The sequence below is a fragment of the Triturus cristatus genome, chromosome 4_1 (assembly GCF_964204655.1).
Source record: "Triturus cristatus chromosome 4_1, aTriCri1.1, whole genome shotgun sequence".
NCBI lineage: Eukaryota > Metazoa > Chordata > Amphibia > Caudata > Salamandridae > Triturus > Triturus cristatus.
The window spans coordinates 285,599,376-285,622,950 of NC_140585.1; the positions used below are offsets into that span (position 1 = coordinate 285,599,376).

The 23,575-nt window shown below is 44.5% G+C and overlaps 1 protein-coding gene across 2 annotated transcripts in view; it reads right to left on the reverse strand.

Moving 5' to 3' along the window:
• Positions 1-23,575, reverse strand: part of LOC146854287 (protein mono-ADP-ribosyltransferase PARP12-like) — a 271,064-nt gene that overhangs the window by 229,377 nt on the left and 18,112 nt on the right. For both annotated transcript variants that reach the window (XM_085652068.1, XM_085652067.1), the window contains one exon: positions 3,604-3,739. In XM_085652068.1, coding sequence (XP_085508194.1) covers positions 3,604-3,739 — 136 coding nt within the window. The remainder of the gene's footprint in view (positions 1-3,603; positions 3,740-23,575) is intronic.

The window sequence follows — 23,575 nt, forward strand, 5'->3', positions numbered from 1 at the left end:
CCCGGGCGCCAGCGACGCTTCTCTGTAGAGAATGGGTCTACATGCAGCGGAGCAGCAGCACCTCCAGGGAGGGAAAGCGCCAACATCGATGAGGGACAGCTTCCAGGTATTGTACACTGAAACCTGTGACTGGTGCGCGCGCGCGCGCTACAGCGAGCCATGTGGTTTCAATTATCGCGCCCGTGTCTGGGCACGATGATTGAAACCACATGGCAGCGGTGCGCGTAACCAACAACAATAGGCCATGGGCGGAGCAATGTGCCCTCCTTTGGCCTATTGCGTGCTCTCCTTGTAAAAAACACGCATGCAAAGCCCAATAGCGGAAGCCAAAAGGAAAAGCACACGCACGTGCGATTCCTGACTCCGTTTTCAAACCCCGTACAAGAGGTCTCTCGCTGCGCGAGCAGTGCTGCACATTGCAACGCTAGGTGCGAGACCTAAAAAGGGAGCAGATAGTTACAACCCAACACAATCAGCCTGTGCAGAGGACAAGTATAAGTGCACCACCACCCTTGAAATTTATACAGTCTGGCAGGAATGTGTACACAATTTACAATGGGCTGGAAGACCCAAGCACTACAGAGGTGTTATGCAAGATCTTTACATTTTCAATGCCTACAGTAAAGATAATGCAGATGGTGTGGAACAGCTCCAAATTGCACATGAGTTCAATGGCACCTTGGCTCAGTCATGTCTTTGCAGCAGTTATTCACCTTAATGTGAGACGGAATAGTGAGGCTTCATGAGTACCAAGAGAATATGGTGATGCTCTACGATGACTTGTGTCATAGACGTGCATCAGTAGATATTGAGATTAGGCCAACTCAGCACTGGAGTTCTGCGTGGACCTATTTGTGCAAATGAGCAGTTGTATTAGGATCAGATTGCTCAACATAGCTACCACAATACTCTAAGGCACTGTAAAGACATACACTTTATGCAACAACAACAAGGAAAGACTGATAGAGCAGAGAATTATAGAACATGATTGAGGAATATAGAAAGAACGTGTGAAGTTGGAAAGTCGATGAAATCTTTGATGCACTAAACTTCTCACGATCAAAGAAAACTTTTAGGAAAGAACACAGATTTGAAGGAAGCCAACACAATTGTTGAAGGGGTGGAGCACACATCTGGGTGGGTGCAATAAATGAGGATTGAGAACAGAAGTGTGGCAAAAATAGCAGCAGTGAAAGATCCTGGTTGTAAAAATCACATTAGTAACTAATAATAGTGGAAGATGATTAAATTGCAAGTGGAAATATTAGATGCTGCGGATCTGGAAGTGACACTCATTTGAACAGTATAAATTGTTTTGCAAAGAATCACATATGGAGGAAGTACAGTACGTGTGGTCCCTATGCAAAGTGTGTAAGGGTGGGAAGGTGCAACACAGGATGTGCAAAAAGGTATGAGGTATGTTTTAATAGTCACAGAGACTGAAGAAGTTGTTAGAGTATGTGGTTAAGGGGAACGTATCATGCCCGATGTGGCATTGTATTATTCAGTTTCGTAAGCCGAACATCAGTGCTGGTGGTGGAAATTGGGGTAACTAACTGGATTTAAACAGAAGATAGTGTTGAAAATAGGAATGAGACTGGTAGTACATAAAGTTATAAATTCGATGTCAAATCTCCAGAGAGATTAGTTGCATAGGTTGAATAAGTTGGGGGTGATAGAACAAATTGAGGCCTCCAAGTGGCTTGAGCCAGACGTTTTGGTGCCCAAGGATGAAGGTAAAAATATTAGAATTTGTGTAGACATAAGGGATTTGAGCCAGAAAATATGGATTGACATACAAACAATGTCCAACTTTTTTCAAGAGTTTGACAATTTTGGGTTACAAATATTTAGCATGATGGACACGCCAGCCTGTCCTTTGTCCTTTCTAGAACCATTGGATTAATATCCGACTGACATAATTCAATATTTCCTCCACCAAACACCGTTTCCATATCTGGCTACTTATGAAAATGTAAGGAGATCCCAAGTAAGCCAACACAGTCACCACCTTGTCACCAACTGCAATGTTACACTCTCAGGATGAGTTCTCAGTAATCTCATGCTTCAACTACTTTATCAATATCTGCCTGCACTAATCATCATTTAAGGAGCTTGAAGTAAGGGAGAGAAATTAGAGTGGACTAAGAATCCTAAAGGTGTCTTTGAGGCAATTAAGGTGGAAATGGGAAAGATGCATGGTGCTGACAACTGATGCCACTTTGAGAGCCTTGCATAATGATTAACTCTAGCGGCTTGGCTCATGAGTCCAGGTGCCAAGGGCATGTCTTCGTGGCGCCGGATGTAGTATTTTATTGGTCTGTAGGAATGGACTACTATCTCCAGAATCAAACCAGAAGGCGACTGGAAGTCTAGTGTTGTTCCAGAAAATAATCCCCAGCAAAAATGAAAAAACTGGAGACCAGAGAAGCCTTGCACCTGTCAGGCCAAGCAGCAGGGTGCAAAGCAAGGAGTAATAAAGTAGGAACTGGAGAAAGGTGGAGAATTCCCATATCCAGCGGGCAAGCAATCAAACTAGCACATTTGCAATGCAACTGGACTCAAAATAGACCCCACCTTTTATTGAGCAAAACAGGATGTGATGCAATCCAGGGCGAGGTTCAGCCATCCTGGATTGGAAATAAATAAATAATGAAACACAGTAAAAACGACCAGCAATGAATATATAAATGTTCGATGAATCTCATAACGTGTCCTCAGATCAAAAAACATAAAACAAATAGCTTAATGTGTACAATGCAGTTATCCTAAGAAAGCCTCCTTGCATGCAGCATTCACGACATGCCAATATGCACGGATGAATCATCCGAGAAACCTTAGCGTGGGTCAGCTGAGTCATGGTGTGCAAGGCAAAAACAAGATGGCAACCGCTAAGGACACCACTGCGTCCTACAGCAGACCTGCTGAAGCGGCGGGAGGAAGCAGCAGCAGGAAGCTGTGCAGTAGCCCACAGAGCTCACGCCCGATTACGACGCAGTCAAGGTAAGGGAGAAACACGTGTACCGAAAGCCTAGGGTCCTTCTCACGGGAAGTGTGTGAAGTACCTTGGCAGCCTTTTTAACATTAACCACCTATGGGCCTTCATATGAGGAAGGCATTTTCAGGGACCTGATTCCTGAGTCCATTACTCATTAATTCCCCAGTTTTCAACAGTAACCCCACATTCAAAACAATTATAACTCCCTCAGGATTCCCTAATGACATCACAGCCATTGGTCTGCAACAGCTCAGGTTACTGCTGCTGACAGAATTGGCTTGTTCATAACCTCACCAAGATGACAGTCATGCAAGATGACCACTTCCCATTTGGAAATCACTGGTCTGTGAATAAAATTCACCTCATTGATAGCTGAACTTCCTCTAATTACCAATCCCTAAATAAATGTATTCAAGAGAAACATGACCTGTAAGGTTGAAGGGTGAACCAAAGAATTCTGCACATTTAATTCATTGGCATGGGATGAGTAATAGTGAATTCCCTAAGCCAACTTCACTTAGAATCAAGTTGTACAGAGTTCCATGGATGTACTGACTAGTGTGCAGCATAGAGTAACAACCATAGCTTTCTCTAGCACATCTTACCTCAGGCAGGAAGGAGGGGTCGTTCAGCAGCAGCAGAACTTGCAGGTCCTTTTTGTTAAGGTTGCTAATCTTGTGGGCCTTCAGCGCAGCCTTGTTGGCATCAGAGTGGATGTCATGTGAAAAAGGGCAAGTGTTACTAAAAGGAAACAAACCGAAGGAAACAGTTACACAAGTATCACTACACCAGCGACCCAGCCCAGCACCACAAGGATACAAGACACATTAAAGTCCTGTGTGGGTGGGGCGTGTATCATGAATAGCTGTGAACCCTGAGATTGCTGCTCCAGTATTCGCAGCCACAAAATGTTATTTCGACTTCTTATTACTGAATCAAATATCCTTCTTCCAACAAAATAATGCATTTATTTTAAATATGTATTCCTTTCCCAATAAGCACTGTTTATTAACGTAAATAAAGCCACCTTCATGATTTACTTACTCACTCACTTCGGCCACCATTACAGTGGAATTTGGTTGGTGGAACTGTGTGAATATGTTTTTCAGCTACTAGGTTAGACTGATCAACACAGATGCAGACTTATGATGACTCTGGTATAGCAGTATATCAGGGGAACACCGCTCTGCTAGGCTACGAGTTGTCTGATGTTCCCGCATCTACAATTCCTGTATGAAAACAATGGGCCAGACTTTACAAGGTGAGAATCCGCATAAGATAAAACCATAGGGAGGAAGGGTTAGTTCAGGTGTTCCCAACCAGTTGATCGGGAACTACCAGTAGCTCACAGACACCTTCAGAGTAGCTCGCAGCCTTGAGTTCATTTTCAAACAGCACATTGTCATATTTCCCTTCTAAAGTTAAGGCAAGCCTGTGTTTGGTTTATATTATTATCTTTAGGCTGCAAATAGCAGGGTCTCATAATCAGCAGTGCTGGAGTCATATTTGTGACCCAGAGCACATAGGTGAAGAACTGAAGCACTGAGGTATTTAAATCTTAAATAAGAGTCCTTGTCAATTTAATACTGGAGCACAAGAACAAAATGATTCTTTTGAATGTTTTTAAATGGGAGAAAATTAAAATGAGGAATTATTGTAAGGATTATGTTAACCTTTCATTTTAATTATATCTTATTTCAAGGTGTTCAGTTTACAAACAACAGGTTTCTTGCTCCCAGTAGCCAGCAGACACCTCATATTTATAACTGAAAAATATAGTCATTTTTTCAAATGGGCATAAAAATATTTCTATGAAACATTGAGTCAATGTTTTTCTCCACTTTCAATTAGACCAATTACATCTTAATTTTTTATAAAGCCTGTTTCTTCACTTTAAATTCCTCCTATTTAAACAAATGGCTGTATTTTTCTTTTGGAAATACGGGACCCTGTCTACAAGGCATTTTGACACAGCAGGCATATTGCTCCCAGTGGCTGGTAGACAGTGTCATAACAGTTTTTGCAGTACATTTTTCTACACTTAAAGTTTTTCCCATTACAAAAATGGTTGTATGTTTGTTTTATACGTGTAACAGTGTCACATATGGTGAAAGGTATGTTCTGTGCCTCAAGTACATATGACAGAATCATTCACCCATTCACATATTTACCATTCATATGCACACATGTTCATACATTCCCAAAGACCACGCTCTCACTGATACACATGGCAGCCCTGTCAGAGTGCCTTTAGTCAAAGTATCTTGTTCAAACCATAGCCTTTGGCTCTATTGACATTAGGCATAATCAATGAAACTGGGTGTGGAGGTGTCTGGTAGTAACATTGCATGAGTGGCTTGACCTTCAGTAGCTCACAATGATTTTCACTGATCACAAGTAGCTCTCAATACAGAAAAGGTTGGAGACCCCTGGGTTAGTGACTGCACACTGAGGCATACCCCAGCCCTCATCCATCCCCCTACAACACCACCAGGAAGCACACAGCACTCCCCAATCTTTGCGGGAGCCTGCCCTGATGTCTTTTTCTCCTGACCACTACTACCCTGTGACCCGCACTGGAGAGGAGTTGGTCATTTTGGCCAAAGTATTCCATCATCAAACTTCCAGGCACCTCGTATGAGACCCCTTAGTATCACTGTTAAACTAACCATAGCTGTTTGATGTTTTAGGTGTACAATATGAAGTTTTGGATTTATGAACAACTGTGTTTGTACATTAGTATCTTCTTTTAATCTTCATGCATATGTAATGGCGCTGCACGAGGCATGTACTGCAACTGCATTGTTTGATGGTGCACTATTTACAACTAAAGCACTGCATCGACTGGAGTGCTTCCAATGCCAGAAGCTTTTCAGGTTGCTTTAACCTTTTGTTCAGGCTTTAATTGAAGCAATACTTGTTCGTGTCTCATCACCTTCAGCAATGACCACATACATGGAAATATGAGGGCCACAGTAGAAGTAGGAAAAGGGAAAAAGACAAGAGAAAAAACAGAGACACAGGACTCTGCCACTTCTGTTTCATCACTTTTCTGGTCAATGAGATCTATGGGATTTAAATCCATGTAAGTCAAAGAGATATCTTAAGAGTCTTGTTGTTCAGAGAACTAAACACAGCTGCAATTGTGAGTTGATATACCTGAACTCTGTGCAACTAACTAACTGTACTTTGATTTAGAATGAGGAATTCCTCAAATCTAAACATACAAACATGAGTGTGTAAAATATACATGTGCACATTTGAATAATTACTGCAAGTGTTGTCACTACACACTCTCCTGTGGAAGATGAGTTATAGTTTCTACCTGACTTTTCTAAAACTTGAAAGATACCTGTTATATCCTGTTGTTCCCTACTTTAAACAATGGTATATGCTTACTAACACTCTAATGTGATATATGTGACATTTGTAAACACGTATGCAATGATTCACTTTAACAATCCTCTGTTTCTTCACAGGGTACTGTAGTAGAATACAACCCTAGTCTTATCAGCTCAGATAAATATTCAAGAGAACAGTTCAAAGATTGTTTTTAATCAACAACATCACCTGGTAATACTTCTCTGTAATACCGTAGTAAAATATAGCCTCAGTATTAACAATTCAGATAACTGTTCAAGAGAATAGTTAAAAGTATGTTTTCATCAACAACACAGCTTCATGTTTCTTCTCTGTGATCCAATGGCCCATACTAACAATCCTTTAAAAAGCAAACGTTTTCTGCGAATGTAGTGAGGTTCTAGCTGCATCAATATTGCAGCCTGATTGTCTGTGAGAGGAGCCCATGAACAGAAATAAAAGTTACACCCAATAATCCAAGATAGCTGCTGTCTCTCTGAAAACAAGTGAGAGTTTGTGGCCAACTGGGAATTATATTTCACTGTCAGCACGCTGCCGCAGAAATTAGGTCCTACACTTATGTGCAGCTTCAGTGCAGACAGTGCCAGCACTTATGAACACAAGCATTTCCTTTGCTAAAAGGCACACAGCCAGAGTAGGGTACCAGCTCTCCCCGCATGGGCCAGACAAAGTGGTAACAGAACCTCCAACTCTGCCTCCAGAAGAATCTGCTTAGAACATGTTTTGCTCCAGGTTTACAATGCACAGTATTAAAGCTTTGGATTGGTAAAATACCATCCAAGCCAACCTGAAATGAATAAAAGCAACCCCTGACATGTGTTTCACTCTCATTAGAGCTCTTCAGAGAGGTACTCACTCGGCGGAACAGCCAAGAAACACTGGTGAGTCCACTTTCTTTAGTCGTGCATTTTATTTGCATTGATTAGTTCATGTGCCGCAACACCAAACACAGGATGCCTACATGTTTCGGCTTCTGCCTTCCACTGGGTAAGATATATATATATGTCTATCTATCTATCTATCTATCTATCTATCTATCTATCTATCTATCTATCTATCTATCTATCTATCTATATATCTATCTATCTCTCTCTCTCTCTATATATATATATATATAGAGAGAGAGAGAGAGAGAGAGAGAGAGAGAGAGAGAGAGAGAGCGAGGGAGATATATATATATATATATATATATATATATATATATATATATATATATATATATATATATATATATATATATATATATATATATATATATGCGGCTAAAGGTCCTCTGGGAAAATGCATGGGGAAAATGCATTTTGGGACCCCTCCTTTTTTCTCAGCCCCCGCTTGTCACATCACCGTGAAACTTTCAGGATAGGAGCGGACCGGAGCTGGCCAAAAGTCTGGGAAATTTTGTGAAGATTCGTCAAACGGCGCCAAAGTTATTCCAAATAGAATGTTGCAGATTTCCTATGGGAAATAGGTCCTAAATATATCTACCTACTGGCAACCGCCAGTAGGTAATATATATATATATATATATATATATATATATATATATATATATATATATATACTCAATGAAAAAAAACAAAGGTTACAGGGACGTTAAAGTTAGCTTGACATTTTACCCAAACAAAACCATAGAAATTCAGCAGCCAGTTATACTTATGTTAAGAAACTATGGGCCCGATTCACAGAACTAACTTAAGACAAAATCCTAAACTTACTACCATTTTGGTATTCACAGAAGGCACTTACTCATTTTGGTATTCACAGAAGGCACTTACTCATTTTGGTATTCACAGAAGTTAGGAGTCCTAAGTTTAGGACTCCTAAATGCCTTCTGTGAATACCGAAAGTCTTAAAATTAGGATTTTTTGCAGTTTAGTAGTAGTATAGTTAGGAGTCCTAACTTTAGGACTCCTAAATGCCTTCTGTGAAAACCAAAAGTCTTAAAATTAGGATTTTTCTCAATTTAGTAGTAGTAAAGTTAGGACTCCTAACTTTAGCACTTCTAAATGCCTTCTGTGAATACCGAAAGCCTTAAAATTAGGAATTTTCTGAGTTTAGTATTAGTAAAGTTAGGAGTCCTAACTTTAGGACTCCTAAACTGAGAAAAATCCTAATTTTAAGACTTTCGGTATTCACAGAAGGCATTTAGGAGTCCTAAAGTTAGGACTCCTAACTTCTGTGAATACCGAAGTGAGTAAGTGTCTTCTGTGAATACCAAAATGAGTAAGTGCCTTCTGTGAATACGAAAATGGTAGTAAGTTTAGGATTTTGTCTTAAGTTAGTTCTGTGAATCGGGCCCAATATCTCGTCCCTGTAACCTTTGTTTTTTTCAGTGAATTTTTTTTTAACGTAAAGTAATATTTAATTACCGTACGTTATTATAACGTACAGCTGAAGTAACTAGTACACTAGTTTTGAAAATTTCGTGAAGACTCGTCTAACAACGCAAAAGTTATAAGCAATACAAAAAACTCTTTGTCAATGGAAAACTTTGGTCCTAACTATAACTAGATATCACCAGTAGGTAATATTTAGGGGTGTGTGCGTATATATATATATATATATATATATTCACTGAAAAAAACAAAGATTAGAGTAATGTTAACGTTAGGTGAAAATCTCAGCGACAACCTAACGTTTTAAACAACAAAAAAAAAAACTAAATTCACCATGTATAGTTATCTTTAGTAACTATAACCCATGCCCTAAAGTAACTATAACTCGCACCCCACTATGCGTAGTTTTGGCAGCAATTATGTAATTTCAAATGTTGCAGTGATGTTATCATTGATGTAAAAATATGGTGTATCTACCAAGTTAAATACATTGTGGATGGAGGGGACGAGTTATAATATTTTAAAGCTGTTGCATACATTATAAATTAAAGGTATAAGTTTAGAAATGTACATTTTTGGGTACTTTTTTTCTTTGTAGTGAAATGAATAAATAAAGTTATATAGATTTAAAGGTAGTGTGTAAACTATAATTGCAATGTATAACTATAACTGAAGAATGTCTAATGTTTGTATGGTACAGTGGAGTGGCATATAGTGGAGTGGGGTAGAGTGAAATATCATACAGTGGAGTGTTGAGTGGAGTGGCGTACAGTAGAATAGCATACAGTGGAGTGGCAAAGAGTGAAGTGGCACACAGTAGAGTGAAGTAGAGTGTAGTGGCACACAGTACAATAGCGTAGCGTAGTAGAGTGTTATGGAGTGGCATAGAGTGAAATAGTGTATAGTCGAGTGTTGGACAGTGGAGTGGCGTAGAGTACAGTGGAGAGAGTAGAGTTGAGTACAGTGGAAAAGCATAAAGTGGAGGGTGGAAAAGGGAACTAGTGTAGAGTGCAGTGGCATAGGCTGGAACTGCATAGAGTGGAGAGGTGTAGAGTGGAGTGACATAGAGCCTAGTGGCATAGAGTGGAAGTGAGTAGAGTGGCATTTAGTGCAGTGGCACATAGTGGAGTAGTGTACAGTAGAATATCTTATATTAGAGTGGTGTGCAGTGGAGTGGCACAGAGTGGAATAGCATAGTGTGGAGTGCCGTACATTGTAGCTGCGTACAGTGCAATAGTGTAGAGTGGAATCGGCGAACAGTGCAGTGGTGGCCAGTGGAGTGTGTTAGAGTGGATTGGCATACACTGGAATAGCGTAGAGTAGAGTGGGATGCATTGGAGTGGTATAGAATGGACTGGGGTAGAGGGGAGTGAGGTACAGTGGAATAGCATAGACTGGAGTGGCGTAGAGTAGAGTGGCCTACAATGGAGTGGCATACTGTGGAATAGCGTACACTGGAGTATGGTAGAGTGGAGTGGAATAGAGTGTAATAGCGTAGAGTGGAGTGGCATACAGTAGAATAGCATACAGTAGAGTGGCATAGAATGGCGTGAGGTGCAGTGAAGTGGCGTACAGTAGAATAGCACAGACTGAAGTGTTGTACACTGGAGTTGCGTACAGTGGAATAGTGAAAAGAGTATTGGCGTGTAGCATAGTAGTGTACAGTGGAGTAGAGTAAACTGGAGTGATGTACAGTTCAGCAGCATACAGTGGAAAAGCGTATAGGGGAGTGGTTTAGAGTAGAGTGGCATACAGAGGAATAGTGTACAGTACAGTGGCGTAGAGTGGAGTGTTGTAGAGTTGACTGGCGTAGAGTGGAGTAAGGTATAGTGTTGTGGTGCACACTGGAATAGCGTAGAGTGGAGTAGTGTATGTTGGAGTGGCATACACTGGAATACTGTACACTGGAGTGGAGGAGAGTGGCGTGGAGTGGAGAGGTATAGAGTGTAATAATGGAGAGTGGAGTGATGTACAATGGAGCAGCGCAGAGCAGAGTGGTGTAGAGTGGCGTGAAGTACAGTGTAGTGAGGTAAAGTGTAATAGCATAGCCTAGAATGTTGTAGAGTGGAGTGGTGTTCAGTGTAGTGGATTAGAGTGGAGTGTTGCAGAGTTTAATACCGCAGAGTGGAATGTTGTAGAGTGGAGTGGGGTACAGTGGGGTGGCATACAATGGAATAGTGTGTAGAGGGTAGTGGCATATATTGGAGTGGTGAAGGGTGGATTAGCATAGAGTGGAGTAGTGTACAATGGAGTAGTGTGCAGTGGAATAATGTTGAGTGTTATTGGCGTACAGTGTAGTGACATACAGTGGAGAGGCATATTGTGGAATAATGTAGAGTAGAGTGACGTAGGATGGAGTGTTGTACAGTGGAATAGCATACAGTGTAGTATCGTACAGTTGACTGGCATAGAGTAGAGGGGTGTAGATTGCAGTACCATAGAATGAAATAATGTACAGTGTAATAGCGTGGAGTGGATTGTCGTATAGTGGAGTAGCGTATAGTGGAGTGGCATAAAGTGCAGTGGCGGAGAGCGGAATAGCGCAGACTGGAGTGGCCTACAATTGAGTGAAACAGAGTGTAATAGCGTGGAGTGGAGTGGCCGAAAGTGGAGAGTCTTACAGCAGAGTGTGGTAATTGAAACAGACGTAGCGTGAAAGTACATTAAAGAATGCAAATGTAATGTGGCAGAAAAAATATTATTTGGTGTAAATGGTCATTTTTGATGGTATGTGTCAATAGTGTAAGTAGTTTTAACGTTATATTTTTTTTAATACTTAGTTATATATTATGCCGCAGTGAGTTGATGGTGTACCATGGAACATGCACATGATAAGGCAAAAATTGATTGGCTAATGGCTGTGTATACCAAAGGTAAAACACAGCCATATTGTTTTCAGCACATTTCATCATCTGCATTCTGTGTTTCGCTGCGTTCTTTGTTGGGGTCTTAGATCTAGGTAAGTAGTAGGGTTTATTATTGTTGCCTACCTATTGCCACTTTATTAAATTGTTAATTGGTAGAGAAATGTATTTATCATTTTCTATATATTTTTACAGTAGTTTTGGGAAAACTGCATATTTTTTAAAATGTATTTTAATTAGCGTTGTCATGTGTAGGTATTACTGAGCTACTCCATTAGACGTAGTACTGAAGATTTAAATATGTTAAAAATTGATATAGGCACTAAACGGTAATTTTTATTTTTAACATTTATTTTATTTATTTTTGGTACCGCGGTACTCCTGTGGCAGTACTGTGGTACCCCATACATTTTTTTAATATATATATATAAAAACTTATAAATATGTTTCCCTACATATTACCACTTTAATAAAATGGTAATATATAGTGGAAAAATATCAAAAGTTATACTTACCTACAGCTAAGGGAGAAACACAGAACACAGACTAAATGTACCTAAAACAATGTGGTTGCCTTCAACTTTTGTAAAGGCAGTCATTAGCCAATCACATAATAACTTGTCATAACTATGTGCCGCCGTACAATACCGCAAAATGCCACAAACTTTCATGAAAATACAGCGACTACAGCTATCACTAAGTTGAAATACCTTATAATTAATAACATTCTTACCCTACTTACCTGTAGTACCCAAAAGGATCCTCTGCACACCATAATGTGTAATCCTGACAAACTTCATTCAAATCCGTCTTGCTATTTTGACGCTACATCTACAGTCAGTTAGATAAAGTCCATGGAAAATGCATTGAGGAAAAACACACTTTGGGGACCCCCCTTTTTTCTTTGCTCCCTCTTGACGAATCACTGCAAAACTTTGCATTGTCCACCAAAGTAGAAAAAGCAAAAGGTCTGCAAAGTTTCATTGTGATCTGTCAAATGGGGGCTAAGTTATTAGCAAGCAAAAATCTGAGCAATTCCACTACCTGGGAATCCTAACTATAACTACAGAGTGGCTATCACCACTCTGTAATATATATTATACACATCCACATATTACCTACTGGCGATTGCCAGTAGGTAGTTATAGTTAGGACCTAGTTTCCATAGGAAAAGTGTTTTTTGACTTGAGTATATATTTGGGCCAGTTGACGATTCTTCACGAAAGTTTCCAGAAAAGTATCATAGTAAGTCTTGCTGTGTATGGGAAGTTTCAGGGTGATCGGTTAAGTGGGGACGAGAAAAAGGGGGCTACAAAAAAACTGTGTTTTCCCATTTTAATTCCCATAGGACGAACTTACAGCCCAAACTGCTGAATAGAAATACACCAAATTTGGCAGAAATGTAGATGTTGTTACTCAGATTCAGTAGTTTTTGAGAAATTTAAGAAGAAAAAGTTAGTGATCTCTGGCCGTGAAGCCTTTGTGAAAAAAGACAAGCTTGTGCGGGGAAATGCACAGCTCTGATTGGCAGCCAACACTTCAACCAGGAAGCGCTGGCAGCCATCTTGGGACTCTTTTCACTGAGTCCCCCCAAAAAAAGTGAACATAAAGAAAAGGGTCAGGTTAGGAATACCCTGACCCCAAAGACATGGTCTTGTGGTGCCTCTGGGACCTCATCATGCACAATAAGCTTTTTTTCTAAATTATTACCACAAAGCTGCGACAAATTCATAAAATCATGCTTCTGTTTAAAAAAGCTGGTCCAAGTCCCGGGGGCATATATAATAGTAATTGGGGGTCCAAGCAAGGGCAATGAACTATAGGAATGCAGGGGGCCTGCATGGCCCCCTGCAGCCCCGGGGACCGCCACCTTCCCCAGGCAGTAATATTATGTGGGGGAGCCATGCAGCTTCCCCGCTGTCCTGGGAACCGCCACCTCCCCAGGACACATACATTATTTTAAAAAGAATGAGTGGGAGGCCCTACGGCCTCCATTTTAGCCCTGGGACCGCCACCTTCTCGAGGTAGAAATAATATATTTACGGAGGAGCCACGCAGCTCCCCTGCTGCCCTGGGGATGCCCTCACAAACAGAATAATTAAGGGGGTCTGTTGCGGACCCCTGGCCCCAGGGACCACCACCACCACAGGGACCACCACCTCCCCGGGGCTAAATAGTGAAAGAGGGGGTCCACCCAGCACCCCTCATGGAGCCGTAAATGGCCCTGGGGACCCCCACCCCCCAGGGTCTGTTCCATCAATGTCCAGGAGTGCCCAACCCCCGGATATTTGTGTTTGCTATGGCTTTGTGAGAGCATTACCACTCCCGCCAAGCCGTAGCAAACACTGCTCCACTTTCAGCAAGCGAGAGCATTAAAAATGCTCTTGCTTGCTGAAAGCAGAGAATAATTACTTTTGGACAGAGGGAGCTGCATGTTAAGCAGCTCCCTCTGTCCAAAAGCAATGCCAGCTCCCGCAGGATGCGGGAAAGTGGGCAGGGACAGCAGGGGCCTTCATGCTAGCCCGCAGTTCCCAATGAAAATGACTGGGTGCTCTCGGTGGAACCAGGGCACCCAGTATAGAGACCAGACTTTAGGGGACTTACTGGAGGCATAGTTGGTCCCCGAACCTTGGGGGCCAACTACCCTTCCTGTTACCTCCAGTAAGTCCCACACAGCGGAATTGCTAAGAGATCTTCGCAGGCCTCGCCCCCTTTCTCTGCCACTCTGCAAATGCTGCTCCTGGAGCACCACTGGTTGCGGGATTAAGTCCACTTTACTCCAGAGGGACCTTGGGGACCGAGATGCCCTCCTGGTACCTACTGTAAGTCCTACACAGCGGGACTCCTGAGAGCTGGTCAGAGATCCCACCCCTTTTCTCCACCACTGTGGAAACATGACTACTACTTTAAAAGCCACAGAAATTCACTGAAAAAAACAAAGGTTACAGGGACATTATAGTTAAAAATTTGCATTTAAAAAACCTTATATATCCACTGAAAAAAAACTAAGGTTACAGGGATGTTACAGTTAGGAAATGAAATTTTAAAAAATGTACAATTTCACTGAATAACCAAAGGTTACAGGGGCGTTACAGTTAGGCTCAGGTTTCACTTGTTCAAAACCAGTCAAATTCAGCCATTATAGTTAGCAAGCTAACTATAACTCGCGCCCCCACAATGCACTGCTTATAACCTCACATATTACATGGCTCATGACATGGTCAGTGACATCAATGATGACATCTCAAATGAGATCATCCACAAAATCTCTGACACACCCACTCACACCCCATATAAGCTTTCAAACACCTACTTCAGCTTCTACACTACCATTAGCTAACCCATTCACACACCCATACCAGTACTTACATAGCCACTCTCTGATTCATAGAACAACACACACATCTACTCATTCACCCATACAGCCACTCATACACCCACTCACTCACTTATACAACAACTGACATGTATCCACTCGTATACCCATACAGCCACACACAGTCACCCAGAGCGTTACTCGCATACCTACTAACTCACCCAAACAGTCAATCACACAGCCACTTACTCACCAATACTGTTACACACACTTACTCATAGGTACTAACACATACTCACTCACCTATACAGTCTCTGAAACAAGCACACACTCACCCATACAGCCACTCTCACATTTACGCACTCACCCATACCATCACTCATATCACCCATCACTCACCTGTACTGCCTTGCACATACCCAGGTACTCACCCATGTACCACTGACACATGCAGTGACGCACCGACACAGCCATACTGCCCCTTGCACACGCACTCACTAACCCATACAGTCACTGACTCATACACTCACTCATCCATACAGGCATCACACACCCCCTCACTCACCAACACAGACACTCAGACTCACATAGAGGTACTCAGACAACCAATCACTCACCCATACAGAAACTCACGTACCCACTCACACATCCATAAAGCCACTTAAACACCAACTGACATACTGATACAGACATTCACACAAATAGTCACTCACTCATACATTCACTGAGACACCTAATCACTCACTTATACAGTCACACACCCACTGAATCATCCATACAGGCATTCATATAACCACTGTTTCACCAATAGACCTAGGTATATATATTCAATGCTCATAAACATTTTTAAAACACTCACAATCACTGGATGATGTCATCAGTGATGTAATCAGTGATGTCATCAGTGATGTCACTGACCATGTCATGAGTGATGCAGTATGTGAGGTCATAAGCAGTGCATTGTGGGTGCGAGTTATAGTTAGCTCACTAACTATAACTGCTGAATATCACTGGTTTTGTACAAATGAAACCTAAGCCTAGCTATAAGGTCCCTGTAAGCTTTGGTTTTTTCACTGAATAAATATTTGATAATGTCCAAATGAATTGTTTTTTAGATTTCGTCGCGTTCATGAATTTGATTTTGGGTCGCCCATCCAGGGCGCGATTTTGTATAGTTAACAGTATGAATAGTGGTTTTCCTTACCCAATCGGGTTTTATTCAAGTCATATTGTCCTATCCTTTTTTTTTAATCGTCTAGCGGTAAGATAAATTATCTTCCAGGCAGGATGGGTATTCAACCCTGCCATAATCTGCTATATTCTCAAGGATTGACTGAGCTGATGAGGGTAACATCTAGGAATTTTCCTAAAAGTGTGTATTTCATAATTAATCTATCACAAAGTGTGTACATAGATGTATATACAGATTTAATTATTTGACCACTTGTAAATATTTGTATATAATGATATATGAATTTTTACGTATGGATTAATTTGCATTGACTAAACTGACTTTTGAACAAGTGCTAAGATGGCCACTATGTATTCTGCATCAGGCAGTAACTGCACAAGGCCTTCTTTAATTTTGATGTTTCTTTTTTAACCAATCGAATCAAGTTTATCACTTTAAATATGTGTCACACACTTGGGGTAACTGACATCGAAAAAGGCAAATTGCCGAACAAGTCTGTCAGTGCGGGGGGGGGGGGTCTGTGCACCGATTAAATAATCTACACCCAAGGGCCTGCGAGTGCTCTTCTAATTACGCCGCGGAAGTTGCTGTGCGTGTGAGAAAATATATATATAATATATATTCATTCAATGGAAAAATCAGGAGCAGCGAGCTTTAGTGGGGGCAGCACAATGCCAGGTCAGACCCTGCAACCCTGCATCCAACGCCCCCCCACCACCACCACCCTACATTGCTATTGGCATTTTACAAACAAATTAAATAAACCCTAGAAATTGACAAATGTTACAGGGATGTTACAGTTAGAAAATAGAATTTTAAAAAATCTTAGAAATTCAAAAAAACAAAGGTTACATGGACGTTATAGTTAGGTTCAGATTTTGCATGCACCAAACCATAGAAATTCAGCTGTTCTAGTTAGAATTATTATTTTTTTTTTATTAGAAACCGTTATTACATGATAAAATACAGACAAGGGCCTACAACCACCAAGGCCGGCCGCTATAGAGCCCGAGGGCCCGCAATGCGACGCCACACATTCAAATGAACCAGAGGCAAAGTTCCCGGCAGTTCGTAAGCACATATAACAGGCCGTGGCCATAGGCCAGGAGAAATCGGAAAAAACAGTTTCATTTTCTATTAAATACAAAACACACTCAAGGCAATGAGAGTCCAAAATAGCAGCGTGCTCTTCCCAGGACGGGGAACAACGTACAGTGTCCAAAGCAGTTCTTGTCTGGAAGCGGTAGTAGGGGGCAACGGGAAGACAAAACATGGAACACACCTCACACAATCCCGCAGAATGTGTGGCTAGGGGGACAAAGCAATATCGACCTCTAATGGCAGAGGCGGGGTGCAGATACGTCCACGATATAAATTCCATGGACCCCATACCTTAGTCCATTTCCCTGGCTTGCCTCTCGCCACATACACCGTCTTTTCCCTAAACATACACCAGTCCATATTCTCCTTCCATACCTCGATCGTGGGCGGCCTCGGGGAGCCCCACAGCTGTGCAATGTTACGCTTAGCCACCATGTACCCCAAAGTCACCCACTGCGTCTGTGCCGCATTATAATCATTCGGTTCCCAGACATTCAACAAACACCTCCTAGCCTCTGGCAACAGAGCAACGTGCGTGACCTCCTCCATTACGGTGTGGATACCATTCCAAAATCGCACAACCTCCGAACATTCCCATAAGATATGAAGAAAGGTACCCGGCAGGCCACATCCATGCTTACACAGTCCATCCCTCGAGTAACCCATACGCAGCAAACCGGGCCCCGTGACATACACTCTATGAAGGATCTTCAGCTGTACGAATCGTAAGCGGGCCGGGATCGCCACCTCTTTCGGGGAGGCCACCGCCGATACCCAGTCCTCATCATCCAGTTCCAAGCCATCGCCCGTCCATGCCTCCCGCAGACGGAGAAGCAAGTCCGCGCGATCATTAATGAGTTTCTTATAAATCAGAGAAATAGTGCTGTCGGGCACGTAGCCATCCAACACTCTATCCTCCAGTGGGGAATACTCGGGGATAGCAGCAACGTCCGGAAAAACCGAACACAGCGCGTGGTAGACTTGCGCATACCGGAAGTACTCTCTATCATTTAATTTGTATTCAGTTTTAAGCATTTCAAACGTTTTGAAAGACCCCTTTGCCCAAAGATCACCCACCTTACATATACCAATCATATCCCATTTCTCAAAGCCTTTCGATCTCCACAAACAGCCCAACCACCCGGAGGCATACAACGGCGTCGCCCGAGTCAAGCGATCCCTCCACCCCATCGCAGCACTCGCCGCGTGCCACACACGTACCGCAACCCGCGTGGGTCCCGTCAACCGCGTGTCCGGGGTCACCGAGTACAGCGCCCTATTATAATCCCCACCCGGGAGCAGAAATGTATCCATCTCGAAGGCCGGATTCAAGGCAGGACCGTATATCCCATGGTTCACTGCTGCCAACTGAGACGCCCAATAGTATCGTTTAATTTCGGGGAGGGCGACCCCCCCATCATACCAAGGGAGCGTCAACTTGGCGAGAGCGATCCGCGGCCGCCCGTCCCAAAACAGTTGGCGCTTAAGACCCTCCACCTCCCGAAAATAACGGGCTGGCACGACATCTAAAGTATTTTGCAAAGCATACAAGAAGCGAGGTAGCGACATCATTTTAAACAATGCCGCCCGTCCGAGCGGCGAAAGCGGAAGTCGTCGCCACCTCGCGACGTCGGCCTTCAATCGCTGGAGGGGAGGGAGAAGGGTTCGCTCATAGCGGACCGCGGGATCCAGGAAGATAAAGATTCCCAAATATTTGAACCCCAGTGTAGCAATCTGGATGGGGCAATCCCGTGGCAGGAGGGGGGCCTCGCCCGAGAGGACGTAAACACACGACTTGGCCCAGTTGATAACCAGGCCAGAGTTGCGACCAAAGGAATTCAGTACGTCCACCAATACGATTAGCGACTGTCGGGGAGAGGTGAGATACAGAAGGATGTCGTCCGCGTAAAGGGAGACACGGTCTTCAAACTCCGGCGTCCATCTAATGCCTCGCAGCGACGGCTCCCAACGCAACCAGGCGGCGAGAGGCTCCAAAGAAAGTGCAAAGAGAAGGGGTGACAACGGACATCCCTGCCGCGTACCTCTCCCCAGTGCAAAGGGAGCCGACACCCTACCATTCACCACCACCTGAGCCAGTGGGTCAGCATATAGTAATTTTACCCAACCAATAAACTCAGGGCCGAACCCAAATTTCACCAACACGGCCCAAATATACGGCCACTCCAAAGTGTCGAACGCCATAGTAGCATCTAAAGATGCCAAAATGGCCGGCTCACGTATAAACCCCGCTCGAGCAAGCACGCCGTGCAACCGCCTCAAATTCAGAGCGGTATTCTGTTGGGGTATGAAACCGGACTGATCCTGATGAATCAAGTCGCCCACGACCCGAACCAGTCGATTAGCCAGTACCTTAGCCAGAATTTTGGGTTCTGCGTTCAACAGCGAAATGGGCCTATAGGAGGCGCAGCGATCTCGCGGCTTCCCCTCTTTGTGTATCACAACTATGTTGGCGAGGCGTTGGTCAGGGGGGAGGAAGCCCGCCGCACGTGCCGCGAAAAACATGTCCCGAAGATACGGCGCTATCTTATCGGGACGCAACTTATATAGTTCGATGGGAAGACCATTAGGACCCACAGCCTTACCCGATGCGATCGAGCGAATGGCCAGGGCGATTTCATCTGACGACAACTTCGCCTCCATCAACACTGCATCAGCCTCCGATAGGGTTGGCAATGCAATGTCTCTAAGCAACAGATGAGAGTCCTCCTCCGAACGCACAGAAACCAGAGAGTATACCCCGCGGAAATAATCCGCGAAGCAGTCAACGATCTCCACCGGGTCAGTCACACACACTCCATCCATTCTCTCCACAACGGGCACCACCCTGCTCGCTCTCTCCTTCTTATCCAACCAAGCAATCAACTTTCCGGCCTTATCCCCCACATCATACAGTCGTCCTTGCTGCTCTCCACTCATCCCTTTAGCGGCTTCCGTGACTAGCGCTCTATAATCTGATTGTTTGAAGCTGAAAACGTGCAATTTCTCATCAGTAACTCCCCGCTCCAAGTCCTCCTCCATTTCAGCTATTTCAGTTTCCAGGCGAACCACCTCTGCTCTCTCGCACCTCTTAGCATGGGAGATAAGGGACAAGGCCTGCCCCCTGATCACCACTTTATAAGCCTCCCATAGGGAGACGGCCGACGACACCGACCCCACATTATCATTGAAGTAGCGATCAGTGGACTTGACCAGTTCCGCGCGGATCTTAGGGTTACGTATATACCAGGGGCTAATGGGTGCCACTCTCCCCTCTGCCCCAGGGACAACCTTCAATTGCAACCATATAGGGGAATGGCTAAATGACGCACCTCCCCAATCATACCAGCTTGGATCGCCGGCATAAGCATGTAATCAAGTCTCGAGAGACTCCCATGGGCCCCCGAGTGAAAGGTATATTGCGCCTGTCCCGGGTGCATCAATCTCCAGCAATCTACAAGTCCCAAAGTGTCCAAAAAGCCACCCAACCAGGCCTGAGCCCTTGGGAGATCCCTGGGGGGGAGACGGTCCTCCAACCCGGAGACAACAGCATTAAAGTCACCCCCCAACACCAGAACCCACCCAGGGAGTCCCAGGACCAAACGCCCCAAATCAGCAAATGTAGCCGTCTGTAACCCCGGAGGCACATACACAGAAACACGCGAAACAGTCCTACCCTCCCATCTCCCCACCAGTGCCACATAGCGCCCCCTATCATCGTGAAGCACCTCGTCCACCTCCAAGGGGAGAGAGGCCCTAACCAAAATGCCCACTCCCCTAGAGCCAGAAGTGAAACCAGAGTGAGCGGCAAGGCGATAGCCCCTCCTATTTAGGGCATGGAAGGAGTTCCCAATCAAATGTGTCTCCTGCAGGAAAACAATGTCGGGCGAGATCCGTTTCAGAAACTGCAACACCACCCCGCGCTTGATCCTGTCCCCCAGTCCATTCACATTCCACGAAAGGATTCTCAATCCCCTACCCCCCATCCCACTCCCGTGCATGATACCCACATCCCAGAAAGCACAAACCGGATAAGTCAGCAGAGAACTTCACATTGCCTTGCGAAACAAACAAACAATCCCCAACAACCCCCCTCCCCCACAATCCCCAAACCACAACTCCCCCCTCCCTGCACCCCTGCATGAGCCCAAACAGCCCCCCCAACTCGCAGTGTGCCTGTCGCCCTAACATGTACCACAAAAAGAACCCCAGAAGGAGGAAAGGACCCCAATAAGCTCCCCACAACCCCCGGGCATTTGGAGGGCATATTGTGCCAAACTAGGGTCCAGTTGAGCCAAGGTACAAAACGTCTCCAGTCCAGTCCATCACCAGGAACCAAGTTCTAGTCCTGCTCCACCAAATCCCGTCCGCTCTCCGCCGTCCGACTGTCTCGATCCTGTCCCCGAGGCAGGGCATCCAACCAGTCTCCAACCGCCTCCGGCCGGTCGAAAAAGTGTGAGCGACCCCGGAACTCAACCCGCAGCCTAGCCGGGAATAACATCGCATATTTGAGCTCCATGTCCCTCAAGCGCCGTTTGACGCCCAAAAATCCCAGCCGTTGTTTTTGGACCGCTTGCGTGAAGTCCGGGTAAAAGCTGACATTAGAGGTCTCAAACTTCAGCGGCCCGGCCACCCTCGACGCCTGAAGGATAGCATCCCGATCCCGAAAGTTAAAGAGCCGGGCGATTATAGGCCGCGGGGGAGCACCCACTTTGGGCGCGCCACCCGGAATCCTGTGGGCCCGCTCCACCGCAAAGAACTTGCTCAGTCCCTTGGGCGCGAGACGATTGGTCACCAGGTCCTCCACAAAAAGATCCGCAGCAGATTCCTCCGATCTTTCCGGCACTCCAATGATACGAACGTTGTTCCGTCTAGCCCTGCTTTCGGAGTCCTCAAGTCGACGGTCCGTCAGGTCACTGGCTAGCCGCAACCTACGGACCTCCGTCTGCAGGGCGGCCACGTCCACAGTTAAGCTTGACGCCGCTTGACTCAAGGAGTCGACCCGCTCGTTAGTCTTGGACAGGTCTGCTCTGACCAAATTCACATCGATCAGGACCGCATCCAATTTATGAGCCAGGGTATCAAACTGCTGACCCACAGCGGTCTTCATCTCCTCAATGGCGCCCATGACGTCCAGCAAAGTCAATTCTGACGATGGGTCTGAGACCTCTTTAGACCTCTCAGGCGATTTATGCGAGCCACTAGGTGATCCCTTTGCCTGCGCATATCGATCCATATTATTGACCTGGGTATAGGCACCCCTCCGGGTTGACTTGGGTTTCGACTTGTCTCCGTCTAGTCTCGCCGCCATCGTCCGGAGGCCACCAAGGTTAGCACCCGCCCGCACCAGGAAAAAGGGAACCAGGTGGCTAATTTAATTGAACACAGCCGTCGCCGACAGTAAGCCCATGTAGAGTCCGAGTGGCAGGCCAGACACTCCGCCGTCCGCACCCCTCTGAAACACCAAAGTCTCTCAGCCGATATCAGAAAACAAGCTTGAAAACGAAAGTGAAAGTGCGGGGTCCGTGACAGGTCAAGCCCAGCCAGCCGCTGTTGTTCACTTCGTACCCGGGCACTTCACCAGCTCGAGATCGGGACCAAGGCAAGAGCAGGCCGCAAACTTCGGAGTGCAACCATTCCGGCTCCCGGCGTCCGATCTGAATTTGGAAAACGGGTGGCACCTCAGCGCAAGTTCATCTGCAAAAGCCCGTCAAATAAACCAGGATTAAGTCAGGATAGACGTGGGAGGTTGCGGAGGCCCTCGAGAGCCGTAAGCCTACGCGGCCATCTTGGTTGCGCGCTAGGCTCCTCCCTAGTTAGAATTATTTGAAGTAACCCTTATTCGTGCTCCAAGGTAACTATAACTCACACCCTCGCCATTCACAGTTTTCTCATCAATAATTTTACTGCAAATGTTACAGTGATATTATCAATGATATCACAGAAGATGTCAAAAGTGATGTAATATCTGAGGTAATTAGCAGCGCATTGCGAGGGCGCGAGTTATAGTTACCTTAGGACAAGAGTTGTAGTTACTTAAAACTCTAACTATGACAGCTGAATTTCTATGGTTTTGTACATGTAAAATCTGAACCTAACTATAACATCCCTGTAATCATTTTTTGTGAATATACATGTATCTATAAATATTTCAGTTTAACCCCTTTACTCCGATGGACTTCTGAAAAATGCCTTGTAACCGGATATAAATTATCCTGGTTGTCGAAAGCTCTGATATGCTCCAGAACTTGCTTTTTGGCTTGGTGGACTGTGCTTCCGATATATTTCTTTCCACAGGGATAGATCAGATAATAGACTACGAAGTCTGAATTACAATTCAACAGCTTGGCAATTTTTCTCTTCTCCTTTCTACCTGGAACCTCGAATTCC